We start from the raw sequence: 19,218 nt of genomic DNA, 5'->3' as shown, positions 1-19,218 counted from the left end.
ATTCTAACCACAAACAAGCTGATACTGGATTTTATAGATTAAGACTAGACCAAGGGTTCCCAACCTGGGGTAAATTTCACCAACCGGGCGGGTAAATTTGTTGATTCTGGATTAACCAGAATCTGAGTGAATAACATGTAAAATACACCATCAATCTGAACGAAACTTGCCACAGCACATCACAGGACAATGGTGAGTAAGGGCCAAAAACTTGTGTACCGTTTTGGTGTAGTTTCGGGATCACACATTCAAACAAACAAGATTAAAGTTTTAGCTATATATATGTATATGTATATATACACATATATATATATACACACAGATGATTGTAAAATGAAATCATGGCAGCATCTATCTATATCTAAATCACAAACTCTCATCTTGTTTGCTTGCGTGTGAGCGAGTCCTGGAAACGCTGCCAAAACGGTACACGATAGTGCTACAATTTTTGGCCCACCTTACTCACCATTGTCCTGGAGTGTGCAATAGCCAAGTTTCATTCAGATTGTTGTTATATTTTACACGGTATTGACATTTTAAACTTTACAAAAATCACTTTTCCACTTGCCCTGCCCATCAACCGCATTACAATAACGTCACAATGGGATCTCGAATCACATTTACATTAAAGAATTGCCGTAACTCGCAGCATGACGGAGATCTCTGGCGTCACAACGGGAACCCCTCAGCAGTTGTGGGCAATGGGTGAGGGGTGGAATATTGCCTGGGGGGGGATGGGCCCATGGGTCCGACCTGGTCTAGTTGAAAATAAGTGTGATAAATTTGACTTTTTGAATAAAAGCAAAGTGATGGATGTTAAATCAGAAAATGAAATACTGCTTAATTTCAGGCCCGTAGATCAATAATTTCTAGATCAGCTACAGTCCAATATTGGATGCAAATCAAAGCTGGCCTATGCAGCCCCCAAAGAGCATATATCCAACTCTCGAAAGTCTTCCCCATTTCATTGCTTCCATTTCCCACTTTAATCAATGGAAACTCCTTTTGATCAGATTTCCAATTAATACGACGGCCTGAAATTGCTTCTCAGATTGTGCATGGCAGAATTCCTGTTCATGTCTTGTTTAAAACACAGTCCATGATGCTAAAAGATAGCTTCCAAAGCTGTTTTACCATCTTGTACTGTATATAGATACATTTAAGGTTGATTTCTTATGGCCAAGTTCTTAATAACCACTGAAAAGTTATTTTGGTAATTTGGAAGAGATTTGCGTACCATATAATATAACGGTTGAATATGCTTTTGATGAACAATTAATGGTGCGGGGAATGAAGAGAAGCACAATTGAAATGGAACTGGAAAGGTTAAACTGCGTTGGCAGAGGGCAAGGTCTCATCACAATCATAGGTTTCTCTGATAGTGGTAGGCCAGTGTTGTTGAGGAAGGTAATCAGATAATAGTGGAAAGGCCTAAGTGAAATGTAAAGCAGGTGGAAAGTAAATCAGAAATGCCATGTCTAGGTGCGGTATGACAGATTTTCACGAGAATGTAGTTCAGTCTGGGAACATTGTTGTAGACAGTACTAACTCCTTAAATCAACAGTATGAGGGTAGCTGGTTAGCAATGTATTTCTTACATATTCCATACATGACACTTGAGAATGAAGCATTTCCCATCTATGCACAAAATCACATGGCCAAACACAAGAAAGATTTGAAAATAATAAGTTCAACAAAATGAACAAATGGATGAAAAAATAAATTGCAACTAGCTCCTGACATACTGTTAGCCAGAATTCCTGTACCTCCAACTGTTTAGTCAAATAGCTACTTAGTTATTTAGTTAAAACTTCCATGAGGGAATTTCTGATTTCATTTTCATTCTTAACCAAATTTTGCACTGTAACTGTATAGCAGAAGGGGCCAAACTACAACTGTAACCCTGCTCTGCTCAGTGTAATGAGAAGATGCATACCACAGTCGTGTAGATGGTTTGATGATCTTGTATTCTTACTCAATGTCATACTTAATACATGCTAGAGGTAGCAATGTTACAAAATTTTAAGATTTTAAAAATCAAGTCTTTAATTTATCCCATCAGATAAAGCATAAAAAGTTTAATTTGACACCTAATTCACTTTCATATCTTCAGTATTAAAAATGTTATGGCCATTTTCATACTCGGAAATTAGCATCTTGTTCCCTATTGCTTTTTCATTGACTTAATACAAAAGCTGTGATCGAGAACAGTCAAAAGCCCATAACTTTCTTAAAAATTAAGAGAAGTGAAATAAATTTTCAGTTATTATAGATTGAAGCATTCTGAAACAAATATGAAACAATCTTACTTAGATGACTTGAAATTAAAGCATATAATTAGTTAGTTACCTAATTGTAGCTAATTACAAAATTCAATTACTAGATCTAAACATTTATCCATTTCTTAAGAATAGATGAACATTTTTAAATAGCCTAAGTGTCCAAATAACATTCACACAAGAATTCACAATATAACATAATTTTTAAATCTCATTGTCATGGGTTTATAGGCCAAATGGAAGGAATTTAATGTTTAATACCTGTAAATTAATGGTCATTTAAATCAACTTGCGAGTGGGTTTTTCTGGAACGCGACCATTTGGAACGTTGCGGTGATTTTAGTCCCCCATATCTGCAGCAAAAACACTGCCGGTTCTTCGGGGGGGAAAATCACCGTTTCGCACCTTAAAATGTGAATTAAATGCATCTTAAGAAACACTTTTATACATAAAAATAAACTACTTTCTTTTACCTGTCCCCTACATAAAATCCGTCCCTGTTGTCGGCGTTGACGGCTTCAGAAGCTGATTTTAAAATCACTCCAGCGATAACTTGTCGGGCGAATTTTAAAAAAAAACAAACAGAACAGCCGTCGGAACGATTCTTTAGCAAAATCTTGCACTCCAACAAAATATAATCCAGGACCAGGTCGGAAAAAAACCGCGTTTTAACCCCGCCCCCCCCCCCTCAAACACGCCAAAATCGCACACACGGCCAGTGGCAGAATTGCAGCGCCGCTGAAGGCAAGTATTGTAACATACCTACTAGAGGGAGCCTTTAACATTTTCAACATGTTACTTCTGCTCAATAATAAAAAATGTACTCATAAGAATTTTAAACTCCAGTGGAACTTAACATTGGAAGAGCATTTTGGGTCAATTGTATAAAGTGAACGGGTACAAAGCTGATCAAATGGTAAAAGGGGCCATGATGAAATAAGTTTATCAGAGAATATTTTTCTGAGGCTTGCTCTCATCTGGCCCGCGGCAGCCTGAAGTCGCGGTCTGCAGAGCTCCAGCTGGCGCAGCGTCCGGAGCCTGGGATCCCTCGTTGGGGACCCGGGAGAAGAGCTCCGACCGCCGGCCCGTGACCAGCTTCTACCGCGGATGCGGCGGGGATTTACCATCCGGAGCAGGATCCCTCGCCAGGGATCCCTGGAGAGGAGCTCTCACTGCTGGCCCTGTGGCCCTGCACTCTGCGGTGCTTCTGACTGAGGCGCGGCGGGGACTTTAAATCTTCGACCGCCGGCCTGCGGCCTACACCATCTTGAAGCCGCGGTCTCCGGTGGGGAGGCACTGATTCAGGACTTACTTGGACTCACCTTGTCTGAACATCTGGACGCCCGCAGTGGCGACTGCGGAGAGTGGAGGTCCCGACCACGGGGGAAAATGTAGGAGAACTGGCCAAATTTTGTGCCTTCCACCACAGTGGTGAATGTCTGTGTAAACTTTTATTGTGTATTGTGTGTTCTTTTTTTTATTGTACCGCTGCTGGCAAATTCATTTCACTTGCACTTATGTGTAAGTGACGAATAAAACTTGATTGATTGATTGAATGATGTTGTGCAACTTCAGTGCAGCAAGAATAATTCACTTCAATTAAATATATCAATCCACATGTGGGAGTCTTGACATTGTTCGCATTTATAGCCTAAAGCCATTTGTCATTGAGATGGTGATGAGCTATATTTTTGGATCACTTTCACAATTTGATACAAGTGTGTAGGCAATATCAAACAGCTAAACTGTATGCAACATTGCCATGGACCTGGAGTCACATAGAGGCCAAACAATGGTTGGAGAGATCTCTTTTCAGAATCTGTTATATTTTTAATTAATATAAACCCAGTAGCTTCACCATTGCTTGGATTTTGTCTTAGTTTCAAAATAATAGACATTGACCCTTAATTAAAAAATGTCAGAAAATTCTTTGAAATTTTGTTTATCCTTTGAAACTGTGCTTTTTTTTCTAACACCCGTACATTCAACACTCGACTAGATAATTGAGGAAATTCATTAGTTGCCAAAGATATGGACTGACTATTAATCTTGAGTGGGTGAGCCGAGCATCAATAAACCTTTTACAAATGCATAGGAATATGAATTTGGGGATTAATGCATATTCACAAATTCAAACTGCAGCAGAGGGCTTGTCATTCTGGCTTGTTTAGTGACTGAACTATCGATAAGTTTAACAGAAACTTAACACTGCTGATGCTAAGAAATGAATGCAGATTTTGCAGAAAACTTGCTGCTCATTACACTGAGCAGAGCAGGGTTACAGTTGTAGTATGGGACCAGGAACCTACAAACACAGATAGCAGCAGTGCTACACTTAAGCAACTGAATAAGCAATTAGAAATTGGCAGTACACGCAAAGCTTGCAACATCCTATTAAACACATAAATCAAAAAGATTGGACAACTTAAAATAAAATTCAATAAATATTTGTAATTTGTCACAGCCTCCTCTTGGAAAGCAACCATAAATGCAGGTGACTCAGGAAGACACCCATCCAGTCAAGATACTGTCAAAGCATGTAGCAATTGGTAATAACATATCAGCTTTGTTCTCTACCCATGTACATAAGAGACAAAAAAGTAACGTGGATTTCCAGACAGTAAGTGATCTGGACTTACCCAGGCCATCTGACTGGTGGGAATTATTATTCTTACAAAGATACCTGAATTTTCTGGAATTCTTCTATATTCCACAGCAGGCCAACAGGCCTTTGTGTGCTGTACTGCCACACTTGCATAATATTCTTGCTGGGGATCTGAGGTGGGAGCAATTCATGTCAAAGACTAGGTGCAGGAAAATTAATACTTTTAGTTAAAATAGAACCCATTTAACAACAGTCCAAATGGATAGTTGAGCAGCACAACAGTTAATTCTTGATAGATGCAATGCCTGCATTGATCTGTCTTGTATTGAAATGTGGTTGGGTGGTATTGGAATTTCAGTCGGGTGTATGATAACCATTACAAATGTTCGACCATTTGCAAACTCTATACCAAGCTGGAATTAATGGTTATGTACAAGAGGAAAAGCCCAGATGCACCTTAAAAAAAGGTGACATTGTTTGCTAGTGTGTTCTTGTATTTCATTGTTGCGGTCGACATTGTTGCGGGAGATCAACTTTCAACCAATATAATGGAATTTTGAATGTCCAGTACAAATTGTTTAAAATCAATGTGTCATGAGATCCATCATGAAAACGAGAGCTTATTTTTTTCCCACAGGGATGAACAGGTGGACACTGAATCTGAAGGGTGTACTTTGATAAGAAACAAAACTATCCAATTCCTATTATTCTTGTCCAAATTACTTATGGCTGATGATGTATGCAGTCTTGAAACTGAGAGTTTCTCTTCAATACTTTCCAGTTCTAAATACCTTTGAATTTGTTTCCTGACAAATGGTCTTCTTTTGTTTGCAACAAGGAGCACAGCAGAGCAGAGTTTGGGCGGTAGAGCTAGTTAGAACTGTTGCCGGCTCTGAAGCTTCGGATGTAGAGAAAGTAAAAACTTGGCAAAGTTTGTAAGGTAGGGCTGTAGAGCGCGGGGTAGAGGTTGGTCGGGTTGTAGAGCACGGGGTAGCCGACTTCCAGAATCACATCGCTGGTTCTCCGTGGACACGGAACCGGTAGATGCAAGTGTATTCAGGATGACCCCAATTGCTATTCACCCGCAGTTCAATTACTTTGTATGCTGCAGCATCTTTATTCTACAAAGTAAAAAAACAGATCAGGGAATCTGCTTCAGTATGAAAGTACTGCAGGCAGGAGAGAAGATGGATTAGCTACAAACCAGACTTAAAACATCCTGCTGATCATGGATTTCAGGACATTCTATTCAATTACATACAGCATTGATAACAAGCATTTTATCATGGGAAAGGTAGATGTTTTACAGAGGTATAAGAAGAACATGGAACTCAAATTACAGCAGGAAATACTAGGAGCAACAGCTTTACTCCATGTAGCATCGTGGATGGGGAGAGAACATGCTTACTTACACAGGCTTGCTTTGCGGCAACTGACAAACTGAATAAAGTGGCCATGAAAGATAAACTTCTATTCTGGAGTAACTCAGTGGGTCAGGCAGCATTCCTGGACCTGCCTGACCCGATTAGTTACTCCAGCATTTTGCATCTTTCCTTGGTAAACCAGTATCTGCAGGTTCTTGTTTCTACAATCTGTAATCTGGATTGGTTTAACAAGTTTGAAACTTGTAGATGCTTCAAGTAGATCAGTCACTGATCCAGCACTCCTTGGTTTCCCTATCTTTGCACCAGAAAACATGTTTATCCTTGACCAGATTGCATGAAAGGTCAACAAAAAAAAGTATCTCTGCACACCTGCTGTCTGACCCGAGTATTTCTAGCATTGTGTTTCAGTCCTCCATCACCTGCAGATTTGCAATTTTTAATTTTCAACTTGTCATATTTGTTCCAGTGGATAATACGAGTCTAAAGAAGGGTCTCGACCCGAAACACCTCCCATTCCTTCTCTCCAAAGATGCTGCCTGTCCCACTGAGTTACTCCTGCATTTTATGTTCAACTTCGGTATAAAGCATCTGCAGCATCAGCTTTTCCTTCTTACACATTGTGCTATTTGCAAATCACAAACTCCTGACATACTATCCAAACATATTTAATCTTCAGGGAAAGACACATGTGAGAGAACTTACTGACAGTCCATCTGATCCTTTGGGTCAGATCTTACAGCCAAGACCCATGAGCATTACTGAAGGGGGCTGCAAATCTGTTCAGTTGAGAAGGGATCAGCTACAAGCAAGATTGGGGAAAGGGGGTTGGACATGAATCTACAATAGGGCCTCCATTAGGGCCTGTCTTAGCTGATCAGTGGCACAGGAACAAGAATGATTGGGGTTTGATCTTGGGGATCAAGAGGCCAGTACAGGGCCTACCTTAGGTTCCAACCAGTGTTGCATTGTGAAGGTAGAAATAAATTGTGGAGAACAATACATCCAGAATGAAGGAGCTCGGGGAAATTAGCATTAGTAAAACAAAAAAGTAACTAAAGATGATAAATCCCCATGGCTGGACCAACTGGCTGGTTTCCCCATGGCTGGTTTCCAAATACAGGTTTGTAGGTTAATTGGCTTGGTATAAATGTAAATTGTCCCTCTTTTGTGTTTTGTGAGGCTGTGGAATTCTCTGCCTCAGAGGCCGGTTCTCTGGAAACTTTCAAGAGAGAGCTAGATAGGGCTCTTGAAGATAGCGGAGTCAGGGGATATGGGGAGAAGGCAGGAACGGGGTAATGATTGTGGATGATCAGCCATGATCACATTGAATGGCGGTGCTGGCTTGAAGGGCCGTATGGCGTACTCCTGCACCTATTGTCTATTGATAGTGTGAGTGAGCGGGGATCGCTGGTTGGTGCGGACTAAGGGCCTGTTTCAGCACTGTATCTCTGAGCTAAGCTAAAACATGGGTGAAGTCAGCACCAAAACTCAGAATCACAGTTCAAACACCAGTGAGCTAACTGTCAAATATTGGCACATGCCAGATTTTGGTTAACAGTTACTACAACAAAGCATATTTTTGTAAAAAGATAGATAAATATTTGAGGCAAAGGAAAATAAAAGTTGGAAGGAAAAGGCCAAGGTTATCGGATTGTTCCAGCAAAGAATCAATGATCCTTTATGTACTTCCATACCTGCACTTCAAACATCTGGATTGAATCCCCTTCCACGTTATACGTGTACTGTCCCAAAAGGACCCCTTCGGCTTGATTTTCATCATCCAAGCCCTGTGAACAAGTAGAAATTAGCAAGCTTTGCACACAGAAAATTACTCTCCAGTCACCCCAACAATTATACAAGCTGGTGATAGCAGGACTTTCATCCTTGCCTGGAAGAAAGCTTGGTTGAATATATAAAGTCATTTCATTTCAAACAGAACTAGTATTTCCCTAAAAGTCAATTGGGAAAATGTCATCACCTCATCTGTACACAATCAAACAGAATTAAACAATGTCCTGCATGCTTATGGTTATATGCGTAGCATCAACTCTCATCTGTGGTAGAATCACCACAGGGTCCCACCACAGGGGCCTCATCAGGCACCTCTATACCCACAGAACTATAGTGGAAGCAAGTCATCCTCAATCCTTAGAGAATACCAGTGAAGAATTGTTCACCCCCACTCAGGAAAGCACGGCATAAAAATTGTTCCTAGTATTGATAATATTGGCCAAATAAAATGTCACAAAATGGAGAATCTATGTATTTGCAAAGCCTGCTTGTCCTCTTTATATGAAAGTTGCATAGCTAAGAGTCACGGCTCCACGATGTCTGGACCCTGGGAGGAAGTTGAGGATAAGGTGAGATCCAGATGTCCTTCGTATTGTATGAGGGTTTTGCAGAAGAGCTGAGCAGGTTTGCAAATGCATGATTAGGATTGGTCATAGGATGGGGTGTTGTAAAGTATTGTTAATTTATGTTGCTGAGTGTTTGTGCTGTTATCTTGTGATTGGTTAAAGTGTGAAGCCTTGTTCAAATTATTTATACTACAGGTGCACAACCTTTTATCCGAAATTCCGGAAACCGAAAAGCTCCGAAAATCGGACATTTTCGGTCCTGGAAAAAAGGGAGGGTATATTGCCCGGGAGAGTAGGAATCCCTAGACCTAGTACAGTGAGCGTCCACCGAGGGTCGCCCGGAGAGGTTCCGCGGTCACCTCTCCGGGTGACCCTCGGTGGAAGCTCACTGAACTAGGTCTAGGGATTCACAAAAATGCTGGAGAAACTCCGCGGGTGCAGCAGCATCTATGGAGCGAAGGAAATAGGTAACGCTTCAGGCCGAAACCCTTCCTCAGACTGCGCTATCAGTCCCCCCTTTCAGTCTGAGGAAGGGTTTCGGCAAAGGGAGGGGAGAGAAGGGAAAAGAGCGAGGAAGGATCTGCCGGACATGCTGTGTGTGTGTGTGTGTTTGTTTGGGTCCGGGCGCGAGCTGAGTCCGAGGTTTGTAAACGTTGCTGCAACCCCCGGCCCGGCCCTCCGTGTATTGTTCACCGCGTCTTCCTGGAGAGAGGGGGGAGGGCGGGAGCCGGGGCTGTGTGCGTGAAGCACGGCAACTAGAGGGACGGGAGAGTTGCCCCGGGAGCGTGAGGGCACCTCCATCTTCTCCATTCCCCCTCACACCCCACTCCCCATCTACCTCTTTCTTCCCCCTCTACCTCTCTACTCTCTCTCGGCCCGCAGCGATCTGCCGGACATGCTGTGTGTGTGTGTGTGTGTGTTTGTTTGGCGGAGTCTGAGGGGAGAAACGCCGGCACTAAGAGCGAGCGAACGCGCGGACAGAACGGACAATAGCAACGATCATAGGTCGGAATAGATCAAAGATCTTTGTAGGTGACATTTCGGGTCGAGACCCCTCTCTTGACTGACTCAGGGGAAAGAGGAGCAAGAGCTATGGACGGTACTAAGGACAAGTGAATGGAAGATATGCCGATATCTCCCGTTTCCCTTTTTCTTGACTATCAGTCTGAAGAAGGGTCTCGACCCGAAATGTCTACCAACGCCGCTCTATGAACGTTGCTTTCGTCCGTCTGTCCACGCTTTAGCTCGCTCTTGGTGCCGGCGCTTCTCCCCTCATGGCAGCTATTGAAAAAGTCGACCCGAAATATCACCTATTTCCTCCTATTATCACGTATTCCTCATCAGAGATGCAGCCTGATCCGCTGATTTACTCCAGTCTTTTATGTCTGTCTTCGGTTTAATCAGCATCTGCAGTATGTGCCGTTTAAAAAGTACAAGGCATGTGCCGTTTAAAAAGGAAGTGATAAAAAACATTTAAAACATTTAACAACACCTAAACTGTTCCCCCGCAACGCTGCGAGAGGCATAACTGAAGTCGGGTCGGGGTTACTGAAATGACGGAGGGTACGCTCCGGTGCGGACTACGCATCAGTTCATTGTATTTCGCAGGAGTGGACCATCTTGCGCGCTATAAGATCTTTGCTCCAATTGATTTGATTACTCTAGCGCGGGGCCCCATTAGGCGCAGGGCCCAATTGGGAGAAATAGGTCCTATCGGCTAAAGCCGGCCCTGACCGGGTAACTGCCGGGATCGAGGCGCAAACTCACGGCCACGAGCCGAGCACTCTACCACTGAGTCACATGTTAAAATCTACGCTATAAACCTTCCGTTCGGAAAACCGAAAAATCCCGAAATCCGAGAAGTGTCTGGTCCCAAGGCTTTCGGATAAAAGGTTGTGCACCTGTACCTGGAGAAATGTTTCTATACTTTGATTAACTGTCTTCCAACTAGAAGCTTCTGTGGAAACACTGTAATAGGGTACCTTGTGATTGGGTTAGGGATCTGTCAATAATTGTATAATATGATCGATATTTGTGATTGGCTTGTAGGGGCTGACTCTCCCTCCCAATATAATTTCGCGCCACGGGTCCGATGCCCTATAAAAGAGGGGGACACCACATGGATTAGAGCCGATCTTCTGGGAGAGCACTTGGAACCGTGCTGACTTGCTGGAGGTGTCTGCTCGCACGAGGCTGGAGGGCTTGGACAAGTAAAGACAAGGATCGGACCCGCGGTGTGGTTAGGTATTGTATAGGAAGTTTGTTTGTGTGGGTGAGAATAGAATTAGTTGACCCAGTGCTTGACTCAGTGTTTTTATTGAACTAGACTAAGGAGGTAAACTGTAGAGAGCATAATTACAGTAGGTGTAGGGTAGTGTTAACTTTAATCTCATCCATTGGTTGTAAAGTTGCTTAATCACTGTATGATGCTTTTGTGGTTCGCAGTGTTGAGGATTGTGCAATAAAGTGACAAAACCCAGTGAAGACAGTGAAAACCCAGAATCACAGTTCAAACACCAGTATGAGCAACTTGTGCAGCATGAAAGATTGAAGATTAATATAATCTTCCTAATATAGGGCCTTCTATTTGAGGGATTATTGTTCTGGACTGTGAAATGGAATTTGCTCATTTTTAACAGAACTTATTAATGCTATTGACGTGGATTGTGAGACCACTCGGGACCCTGAACACGGAATCCACTGTCCAAGAAAGCCTTGCCATGTTCAGCAGCATGCTCCAGACAAGCACCATGGTTCCCAAACATACACTCATATTCTATACGTTTCACTCACATAAACAGAGAAGTCTTGAGGGGCACTTCTAATTGATTCATGCAGAGAAATTGATCTTGGAATGTGCTCTAGGGTAAAGGTAGTAGGCCTGATCTGGACAGCAAGCTCGATGACAACAAAGCCTTGGGAGCCTTTAAATGCCCAACAGTTCCCAGGATGAACCTCCGGCTGCAAGAGAGAACAAGAACAAAAAAAATTAGGAAAGATTCTCAGTTTAGTTTAGAGATACAGCGGAGAAAAAGGCCCTTCAGCCCACGCATGCCCGCATATTAACATTATCTTACACACACTCGGGACAATTTTTTAAAATATTTACCAAGCCAATTAACCTACAAATCTGTACATCTTTAGAGAGTGGGAGGAAACCGAAGATCTAGGAGAAAACTCACACAGGTCACAGGGAGAACGTACAAACTCCGTACAGACAGCACCCATAGTTGGGATCGAACCGGGGTCTCTGGCGCTACAAGCGCTGTAATGCAACAACTCTACCACTGTGCCGCCCACAATTCTCTACCCACAATTATCCCCCTTCCTTTCAACAAAACACTAATTCTTCCTAAAGGGACAGCAAAGATTTGGATTTTTAGACACGATCCACGTGAGGATACTTACAGAATAATGAAAGGCATAGAGTGGATGTGGAAAGGATGTTTCCACTGGTGGGAGAGTCTAGGACCAGTGGTCATAGCCTCAGATTTAAAGGGTGCGCTTTTAGAAAGGAGGTGAGGAGGAACTTCATTGCCACAGAGGGTTGTGGAGGCCAAGTCAGTGGATATTTTTAAGGCAGAGACACACAAATTCTTGTTTAGAACGGGTGTCAAGGGTTATTTTGAGAACAGGGATGGGTTGTTGGGATGGGGGTTACTATGGCAGGAATCTGCACTCGACCCCTCAATGTTTTCTGTCAATTTACCTCAACCCTGCACGATGAGAAATTTACCTCAACCCTGCTACAATTTTCCAGCTGAGCCCATTGCTGCTTTTGGTTCATGGTGTAACAATTATTAAGTTAATGCAGAAAACAGGAGTTACTGAGACATTTTTGACACACTGCCCCCAAGACAGATACTCTCACACCATTTACAAAGTATCAGGACAAGTACCTGAACCAGCAGGACTTTCTTTGCTTTAAAACCTCAACCCTCTGGACTTAGGCACCTCTGTAAGCTACAGGCAAATGCTGGCAAATGGGATTAGTTGATGGTTGACGTGGACGTGTTGGGCACAAAGGGCCTGTTTCTGTGCTATATGACTCCATAAGTGGATTTTAAAAATCTGAACTCAATTGAAGATTTGACAAACACACTGGCAATCTACATCCAGGTGAGAGGAATGGGAAGCATAAAGCCTTGTAGTTTGGTTAAAGCAGATGGAAGGAGCCCACTTTTCCTTAAGGAAGGATATTTTTGATGTGGAGGGAACACATCAAAAGTGTAACAGATTAACTGTAGGGATGACAGGGCTGACATATGAAGAGCAATCTGGTCAATATTCACTGGAGTTTGGAAGGAATTATAATGTTATAGAAACCTACAACATTTTGAAGTTCTACAGGACTGGAAAGATTCGAGGTAAGATGTTCCTGATGCTGGGGAGTTTCAGGACCAGGATCACAGTGCGAGGATCAGGTGAGGTCATGTAGAACTCAGAGGGGGAGAAATCGCTTCATCCAGAGTGGTGAACCAGAGGAATTCTCTATCATGAAATGCAATTGAAATCAGATCGTTGAATATACTCATGAATTAAATATTGTTCTTGTAGCTCGAGGGACCAAGAGGTATGGGGAGTCCCCCAACTGGGGACTCAATTTGGATGATCAGCCATGATCATACTGAGGGGTTGAGTGGGCTTGAAGGCCCACATTGCTTACTCCTGTTCATAATTTCCATGTTTCTATTCCATATCCCACAACTGTGGTACTGAACAAGCACGCATGGTGGGCCAATGCATGATTTTTTTTGACATATATATCAATACCTTACATTCTTCTGACAGGGAAGAACTGTTATGCAGACAGAGTATGTTTCACATAAACCTGGGGAACGCAGAAGACACACACTAGTTGTGGTGCCCCCAACAGCAAATCTTGAAGTTGTGGACCTATAGCGTCCCTGTACCTTGCTGCCTCTAGGAGAGTATTCGAAGGTCACTGCTTTCAAGACCAAAGGGAGCAGCAGTACAAGGATTATATACCTGAATGACAGCTCTGGGTGAGTGAGATTGGTACCACAGTGGAAAGCCAAACAGACTAAGAAGAGCAGTCTTGGTCTCTAACGTCTCTGAGCAGCGCGTGTGGATCACACTGCCACCTAACAAGAGAAAAAATCATCATTATCATATCACTGAATGGACAAAGTTAATCATGAATCCTTCAAGAAATATGCAGGTTTGCAGAGAACTGCAAAACTCTGGCAGAGGGATTGGAAAGTTTTTGCTTGAGTGCTGACCACTAAGAAGAACTTTCCAATTTGTCCAAGAACTCAACACATCCAGCACAAATGCAGAAATAATTTAATGTTACAATCGCAATTGTTTAAGTAAACTTAAAAGCTAATTTTCATACAATGTCCAACAGGTTGGAGCACAGAATCCAGCTGAAACTTTAAATACAGCTGAATGGCCACCAGGTGGCAGTGGTTGGATAAGTACCCTCCCAAATCTCAACCATTTACTTGCTCTCATCATTTTTCCATTCAATACAACTATAATAAACAAGGAGCTATTTTTGCAAAAAAAGTACAATGAGAAAGTTTTCTGTAACATAAAATGGAAGCAAAACTTCGACCAGCTGACCAAGGTATATAAATATTGTTATTTGTGGGCAGTTAGCTGGGAACATGTGCAACAAATGACTGCTGTCTGGATAGGTTCTTTTTCTCAATAATATAAAGCCATATAGCATTACATCTGACCTAGTTTAGAGACTAACCAGAAAGGACAATTTATATTGTAGAACATATATTTCTCATATATTGTGGAACATCTATTTACATCGCATGAAGAGGCCCTTTTGTCCCACTGTGTCTGCACCGACCATGATGTCAGCCTAACTCATCCATCTGACTGGACATAGTCTGCATCCCTCTACTCCCTGTCTGTACATGTATCTGTCCAAATGCCTTTTAAATATTACTATTGTATCTGCTTCCACCACCTCCGCTGACAACACACCTACAGCTGTGCAAGAAAAACTTGCCTCACACATCTCCTTTAAACATCCCCCCCTCTCACCTTAACTCTATGCCCTCGCGTATTTGACATTTCCACCCTGGGGAAAAGACTGCCTACTCCATCTATATATCTCTCATAATTTTATATACTTCTATCAGGTCTCGTCTCAGCCTCTGACGCTCCAGCAAAAACATTCCGTTTGTCCAACCTCCCCTTATAGCTAATATTCTATTCTAGCATTCTGTCTAATCCAGGCAACATCCTGGTGATTCTGCAGATGGCTGAAACCTAAAGTAGATCTTCAGCTTTCTACACAATTCCAATTAAGTCCAATGTTAGATTGAGAAGAACCAAGCTTCTATCCACCTTTCAAACCATGAGCTTGTCTTCTTTTCTTGCACTTCTACAGGTGTTTAAGATTTCATTCGTCTGCCACTAGTTGCATCTCCACCGATCCAGCTAGTATCGACATTCATCTCAAATGTCTCCTGGTCTCCAGTCTATCTATTTTGTTCTCACTTTCTCTGCAACTTAAACTTTGCTTCAAGGAATAAAACTGGCTAACCAACAGAAGAGGGGAGCAATTAAATCAGGGCAGCAGTGACGGATCGGTAGACCTCCTGCCTGACAGCACCAGAGACTTGGGTTTGATCCTGACTACGGGTGCTGTCTGTACATTCTCCGGGTGCTCTGGTTTCCTCCCACACGCGAAAGATGTACAGGTTTGTAGGTTAATTGCAAGTTGTAAAATTGGCCAGAGAGTTAATTATTTATCATGTACATAAATTATATTTGTAATGTGTCCAATGTCTTGAGGCTGGTTTTGTTTGCAGATGATACAAATATTTTTTGTTCTGGGGAAAATTTAAAACAGCTATTGGATAAAATAATAAAAGAAATGGGTAAATTGAAAATATGGTTTGACAGGAATAAAATGTCATTAAATCTGAGTAAAACTAAAATAATGTTATTTGGTAATTGTAGAATAAATACACTAGTAAGTATAAAGATAAATGGGGTGGAAGTTGAAAGAGTGCATGAAAATAAATTTCTTGGGGTTATAATTGACGATAAAATAAGCTGGAAATCACATATTAAACATGTAAAATTAAAATTGTCAAAAGGTATCTCTGTATTATACAAAGCCAAGCAAGCTCTGGATTACAAATCACTCCGTATTCTTTATTGTTCATTGATTTTACCCTACTTAAATTATTGTGCAGAAGTCTGGGGTAATAACTATAAAAATTCGATACACTCATTAACCATGATGCAAAAAAGAGCAATCCGTATTATCCATAATGCTAAGTATCTGGGTCATACGAATCCATTATTTTTAGAGTCAAAATTATTAAAATTAGAAGATTTGGTTACATTCAAAACAGCTCAGATAATGTTTAGGGCCAAAAATAAAAATTTACCTGGAAACATTCAAAAATTATTTAACGAGCGTGTGGGGGGTTACAATTTAAGAGGAATATTTAACTTTAAGAAACAAAAAGTCCGTACGACTAGAAAAACCTTTTGTATTTCGGTTTGTGGAGTAGGAGTGTGGAATAAATTGAAGCAATGCACAAACATGAATCATTTTAAAATGATATATAAAAAAATAATTCTCAAGGGGTACAGGGATGGAGGGGATGGTTGACAAGTGGGGGTTAGTGTTTATCTATTGCTTTACTATTGTTTACTTATGTTTGGGTACTTCAGTTATGAAGTTTGTATGTACATAATAGTTGTATGTATATATATGTCTGTAGGTATTATGGGAAATTGCCTAGGGTAGTATTATTATTAGTAATGAATTGATTTTTAAATATGGTAGAAGTGTTGGGGAAAAGGGGTGAGATTTAATAAGTTATTCTTCTCACTCCTTTTCGAGCTTGTACAGACACAGAGTTGGACATTGGAACTTTGATTTTGTTCTTCTCATTGCTTTGTAAATATTGATTGTAATGTCCAATTGTTTGATAATTTCGATTTTGTTAATATTAATGTCGTTAATGTCTTTACTTGTTCGGAATAAATAAATAAATCAATTAATTAATTAATTAATTGTGAGTTGTAAAATAAGACCCATCTTTTCTTCATACGCATTAAATGACTTGGAGTTCCAGATTTGCAGATGATACTGTGAACTGGGGATATTAATAGAATTGGAGGCAAATACAGAATAGGGTTTGAACAGGCTGGTTACATCTGTAATTCAAATGTGAAATATTTCATTTTGGGAGACAATGTAAACTAGAGGGCACAATTCTAAAAGGAGTGAAGAAACAACAGTGTCTCTGGAATGGGTGACGTTTCGGGTCGAGACCCTTCATCAAACCTTCACATCCTTCTTACACACGTGGGTGATATATGTGCCTAGTTTACTGAAAGAAGGAAGTTTAGGATGTTTAAAAACTCCTGTACTTTATAAATACTTCAGGGTACAAGAGCAAAGAAGTGATGGGGGGAAACTGTGTTTTACAAACACAGGCTTGGCCACAGCTAGAGTAGTGCATCCAGTCCTGGCTGCCTTGCCCTCAGAAAGGCATGAAGCTTCGGAGAGAGTGCACAAGAGATTAACCAATGTGTTTGCAAGGATGATGGAGCGATGAACAGAATGAAGATAGCCGATGGTACCCCAGGGCAAGGCCATCCCACCAATGGCTCGGCCTTTAAATGAGTTGTGGCTGGCGCAACTTCAAGCAGTTACAAGTTAAATTAACATTCAGCAGTGTGAACCTCAGCAGCTCTGGGGAAACCTGTACTGTGAACATAGATCTGTACTTGCCTATTCAGGACATATTGCCCAGTGTGAAAGAGCACCCCATTCCACAGGAGCAAGTCAAACATGACTAAAGTGCCAGCCCACACAACACCCTTTCAGTCTGTTACATTCAGAGTTTTACTTGGCCCGGGCTTTTGTCTGATACTTACCAGCAGATTCCAGTGCATAATCCACCAATCCAACCCTGTCAGCGCTGTACAGTTTCAAGGCTTGCTCCACAATGCTTTTCACTTCCTACCAAAGGAAAAAATAACAATAATCTGGGATAAGAAGGGGGCAGTAGAGTGCAGAGCCCACACACATACAGAAACCAGACAGCAATGCCCCCTTCAACAGTTCCCACAAAATGTACCCTCTTATCCATTCCCATAATCTGGAATTAGCAAGGTGTAATAAAAGTGAGCAATGGAGAGCCTAAGTATACTGCATAGAAGGCAGCAGGATTATGTGATCAGGTAAATAATTATTAAAGTACATTGACATGGATAGGAGAGGTTTGGAGGGATATGGGGCAAACGCAGGCAGGTGGGACGTGTGTAGCTGGGACATGTTGGCTGGTGTAGATTTATGCAATGTTCTATTCAGTTTAACATTGCCTTACTACCTGTCCTTCACAGAAAGGTTCCTGAAGAAAACTACCTTTGACCACAAGTGATCAACGTGGAACGAGCTACAGGCACTGTGGGAGAAGAACTCGATGGATCCCATCAGATGGTTCCCCAAGCAGACAGAGGAACTCGCCAACAGTAGTGTGAGGAGCCCTCCCAGTCAGACCCTGCCTGCTCGGTCAGAAAAGCACCCCACTGCATGCTGCCATTGAGATGGTTGTGGTGTGGACAACATTCACCTCCTTATAGACATAGACATAAAAACATAGAAAATAGGTGCACGAGTAGGCCATTCGGCCCTTCAAGCCTGCACCGCCATTCAATATGATCATGGCTGATCATCCAACTCAGTATCCTGTACCTGCCTTCTCCATACCCCCTGATCCCTTTAGCCACAAGGGCCACATCTAACTCCCTCTTAAATATAGCCAACGAACTGGCCTCAACCACCCTCTGTGGCAGAGAATTCCACAGATTCACCACTCTCTGTGTGAATTTTTTTCCCTCTCATCTCGGTCCTAAAAGACTTTCCCCTTATCCTCAAACTGTGACCCCTTGTTCTGGACTTCCCCAACATCGGGAACAATCTTCCTGCATCTAGCCTGTCCAACCCCTTAAGAATTTTGTAAGTTTCTATAATCTTCTAAATTCTAGTGAGTACAAGCCGAGTCTATCCAGTCTTTCTTCATATGAAAGTCCTGCAATCCCAGGAATCAGTCTGGTGAACCTTCTCTGTACTCCCTCTATGGCAAGAATGTCTTTCCTCAGATTAGGAGACCAAAACTGTACGCAATACTCCAGGTGTGGTCTCACCAAGGCCCTGTATAACTGCAGTAGAACCTCCCTGCTCCTATACTAAAATCCATTTGCTATGAATGCTAACATACCATTCGCTTTCTTCACTGGCTGCTGCACCTGCATGCCTACTTTCAATGACTGGTGAACCATGACACCCAGGTCTCGTTGCATCTCCCCTTTTCCTAATCGGCCACCATTCAGATAATAGGCTACTTTCCTGTTCTTGCCACCAAAGTGGATAACCTCACATTTATCCACATTATACTGCATCTGCCATGCATTTGCCCACTCACCCAACCTATCCAAGTCACCTTGTAGCCTCCTAGCATCCTCCTCACAGCTAACACTGCCCCCCAGCTTCATGTCATCCGCAAACTTGGAGATGTTGCATTCAATTCCCTCGTCCAAATCATTAATATATATTGTAAATAGCTGGGGTCCCA

The 19,218-nt window shown here is 42.0% G+C and overlaps 1 protein-coding gene across 3 annotated transcripts in view; it reads right to left on the bottom strand.

Moving 5' to 3' along the window:
• Window positions 1-3,769: 3,769 nt before the first annotated feature.
• The window catches only part of sun2 (Sad1 and UNC84 domain containing 2), a 70,295-nt gene continuing 54,846 nt past the window's right edge, over window positions 3,770-19,218 (bottom strand). For all 3 annotated transcript variants that reach the window (XM_033013548.1, XM_033013550.1, XM_033013549.1), the window contains exons 14-18: window positions 17,519-17,603; window positions 13,616-13,731; window positions 11,420-11,587; window positions 7,964-8,056; window positions 3,770-6,005 (exon numbers count right to left, since the gene is read on the bottom strand). In XM_033013548.1, coding sequence (XP_032869439.1) covers window positions 5,892-6,005; window positions 7,964-8,056; window positions 11,420-11,587; window positions 13,616-13,731; window positions 17,519-17,603 — 576 coding nt within the window. In that variant the 3' untranslated portion in view covers window positions 3,770-5,891. The remainder of the gene's footprint in view (window positions 6,006-7,963; window positions 8,057-11,419; window positions 11,588-13,615; window positions 13,732-17,518; window positions 17,604-19,218) is intronic.

This window comes from Amblyraja radiata, chromosome 38, assembly GCF_010909765.2.
Source record: "Amblyraja radiata isolate CabotCenter1 chromosome 38, sAmbRad1.1.pri, whole genome shotgun sequence".
NCBI lineage: Eukaryota > Metazoa > Chordata > Chondrichthyes > Rajiformes > Rajidae > Amblyraja > Amblyraja radiata.
This window is presented reverse-complemented; position numbering and strand designations above follow the sequence as displayed.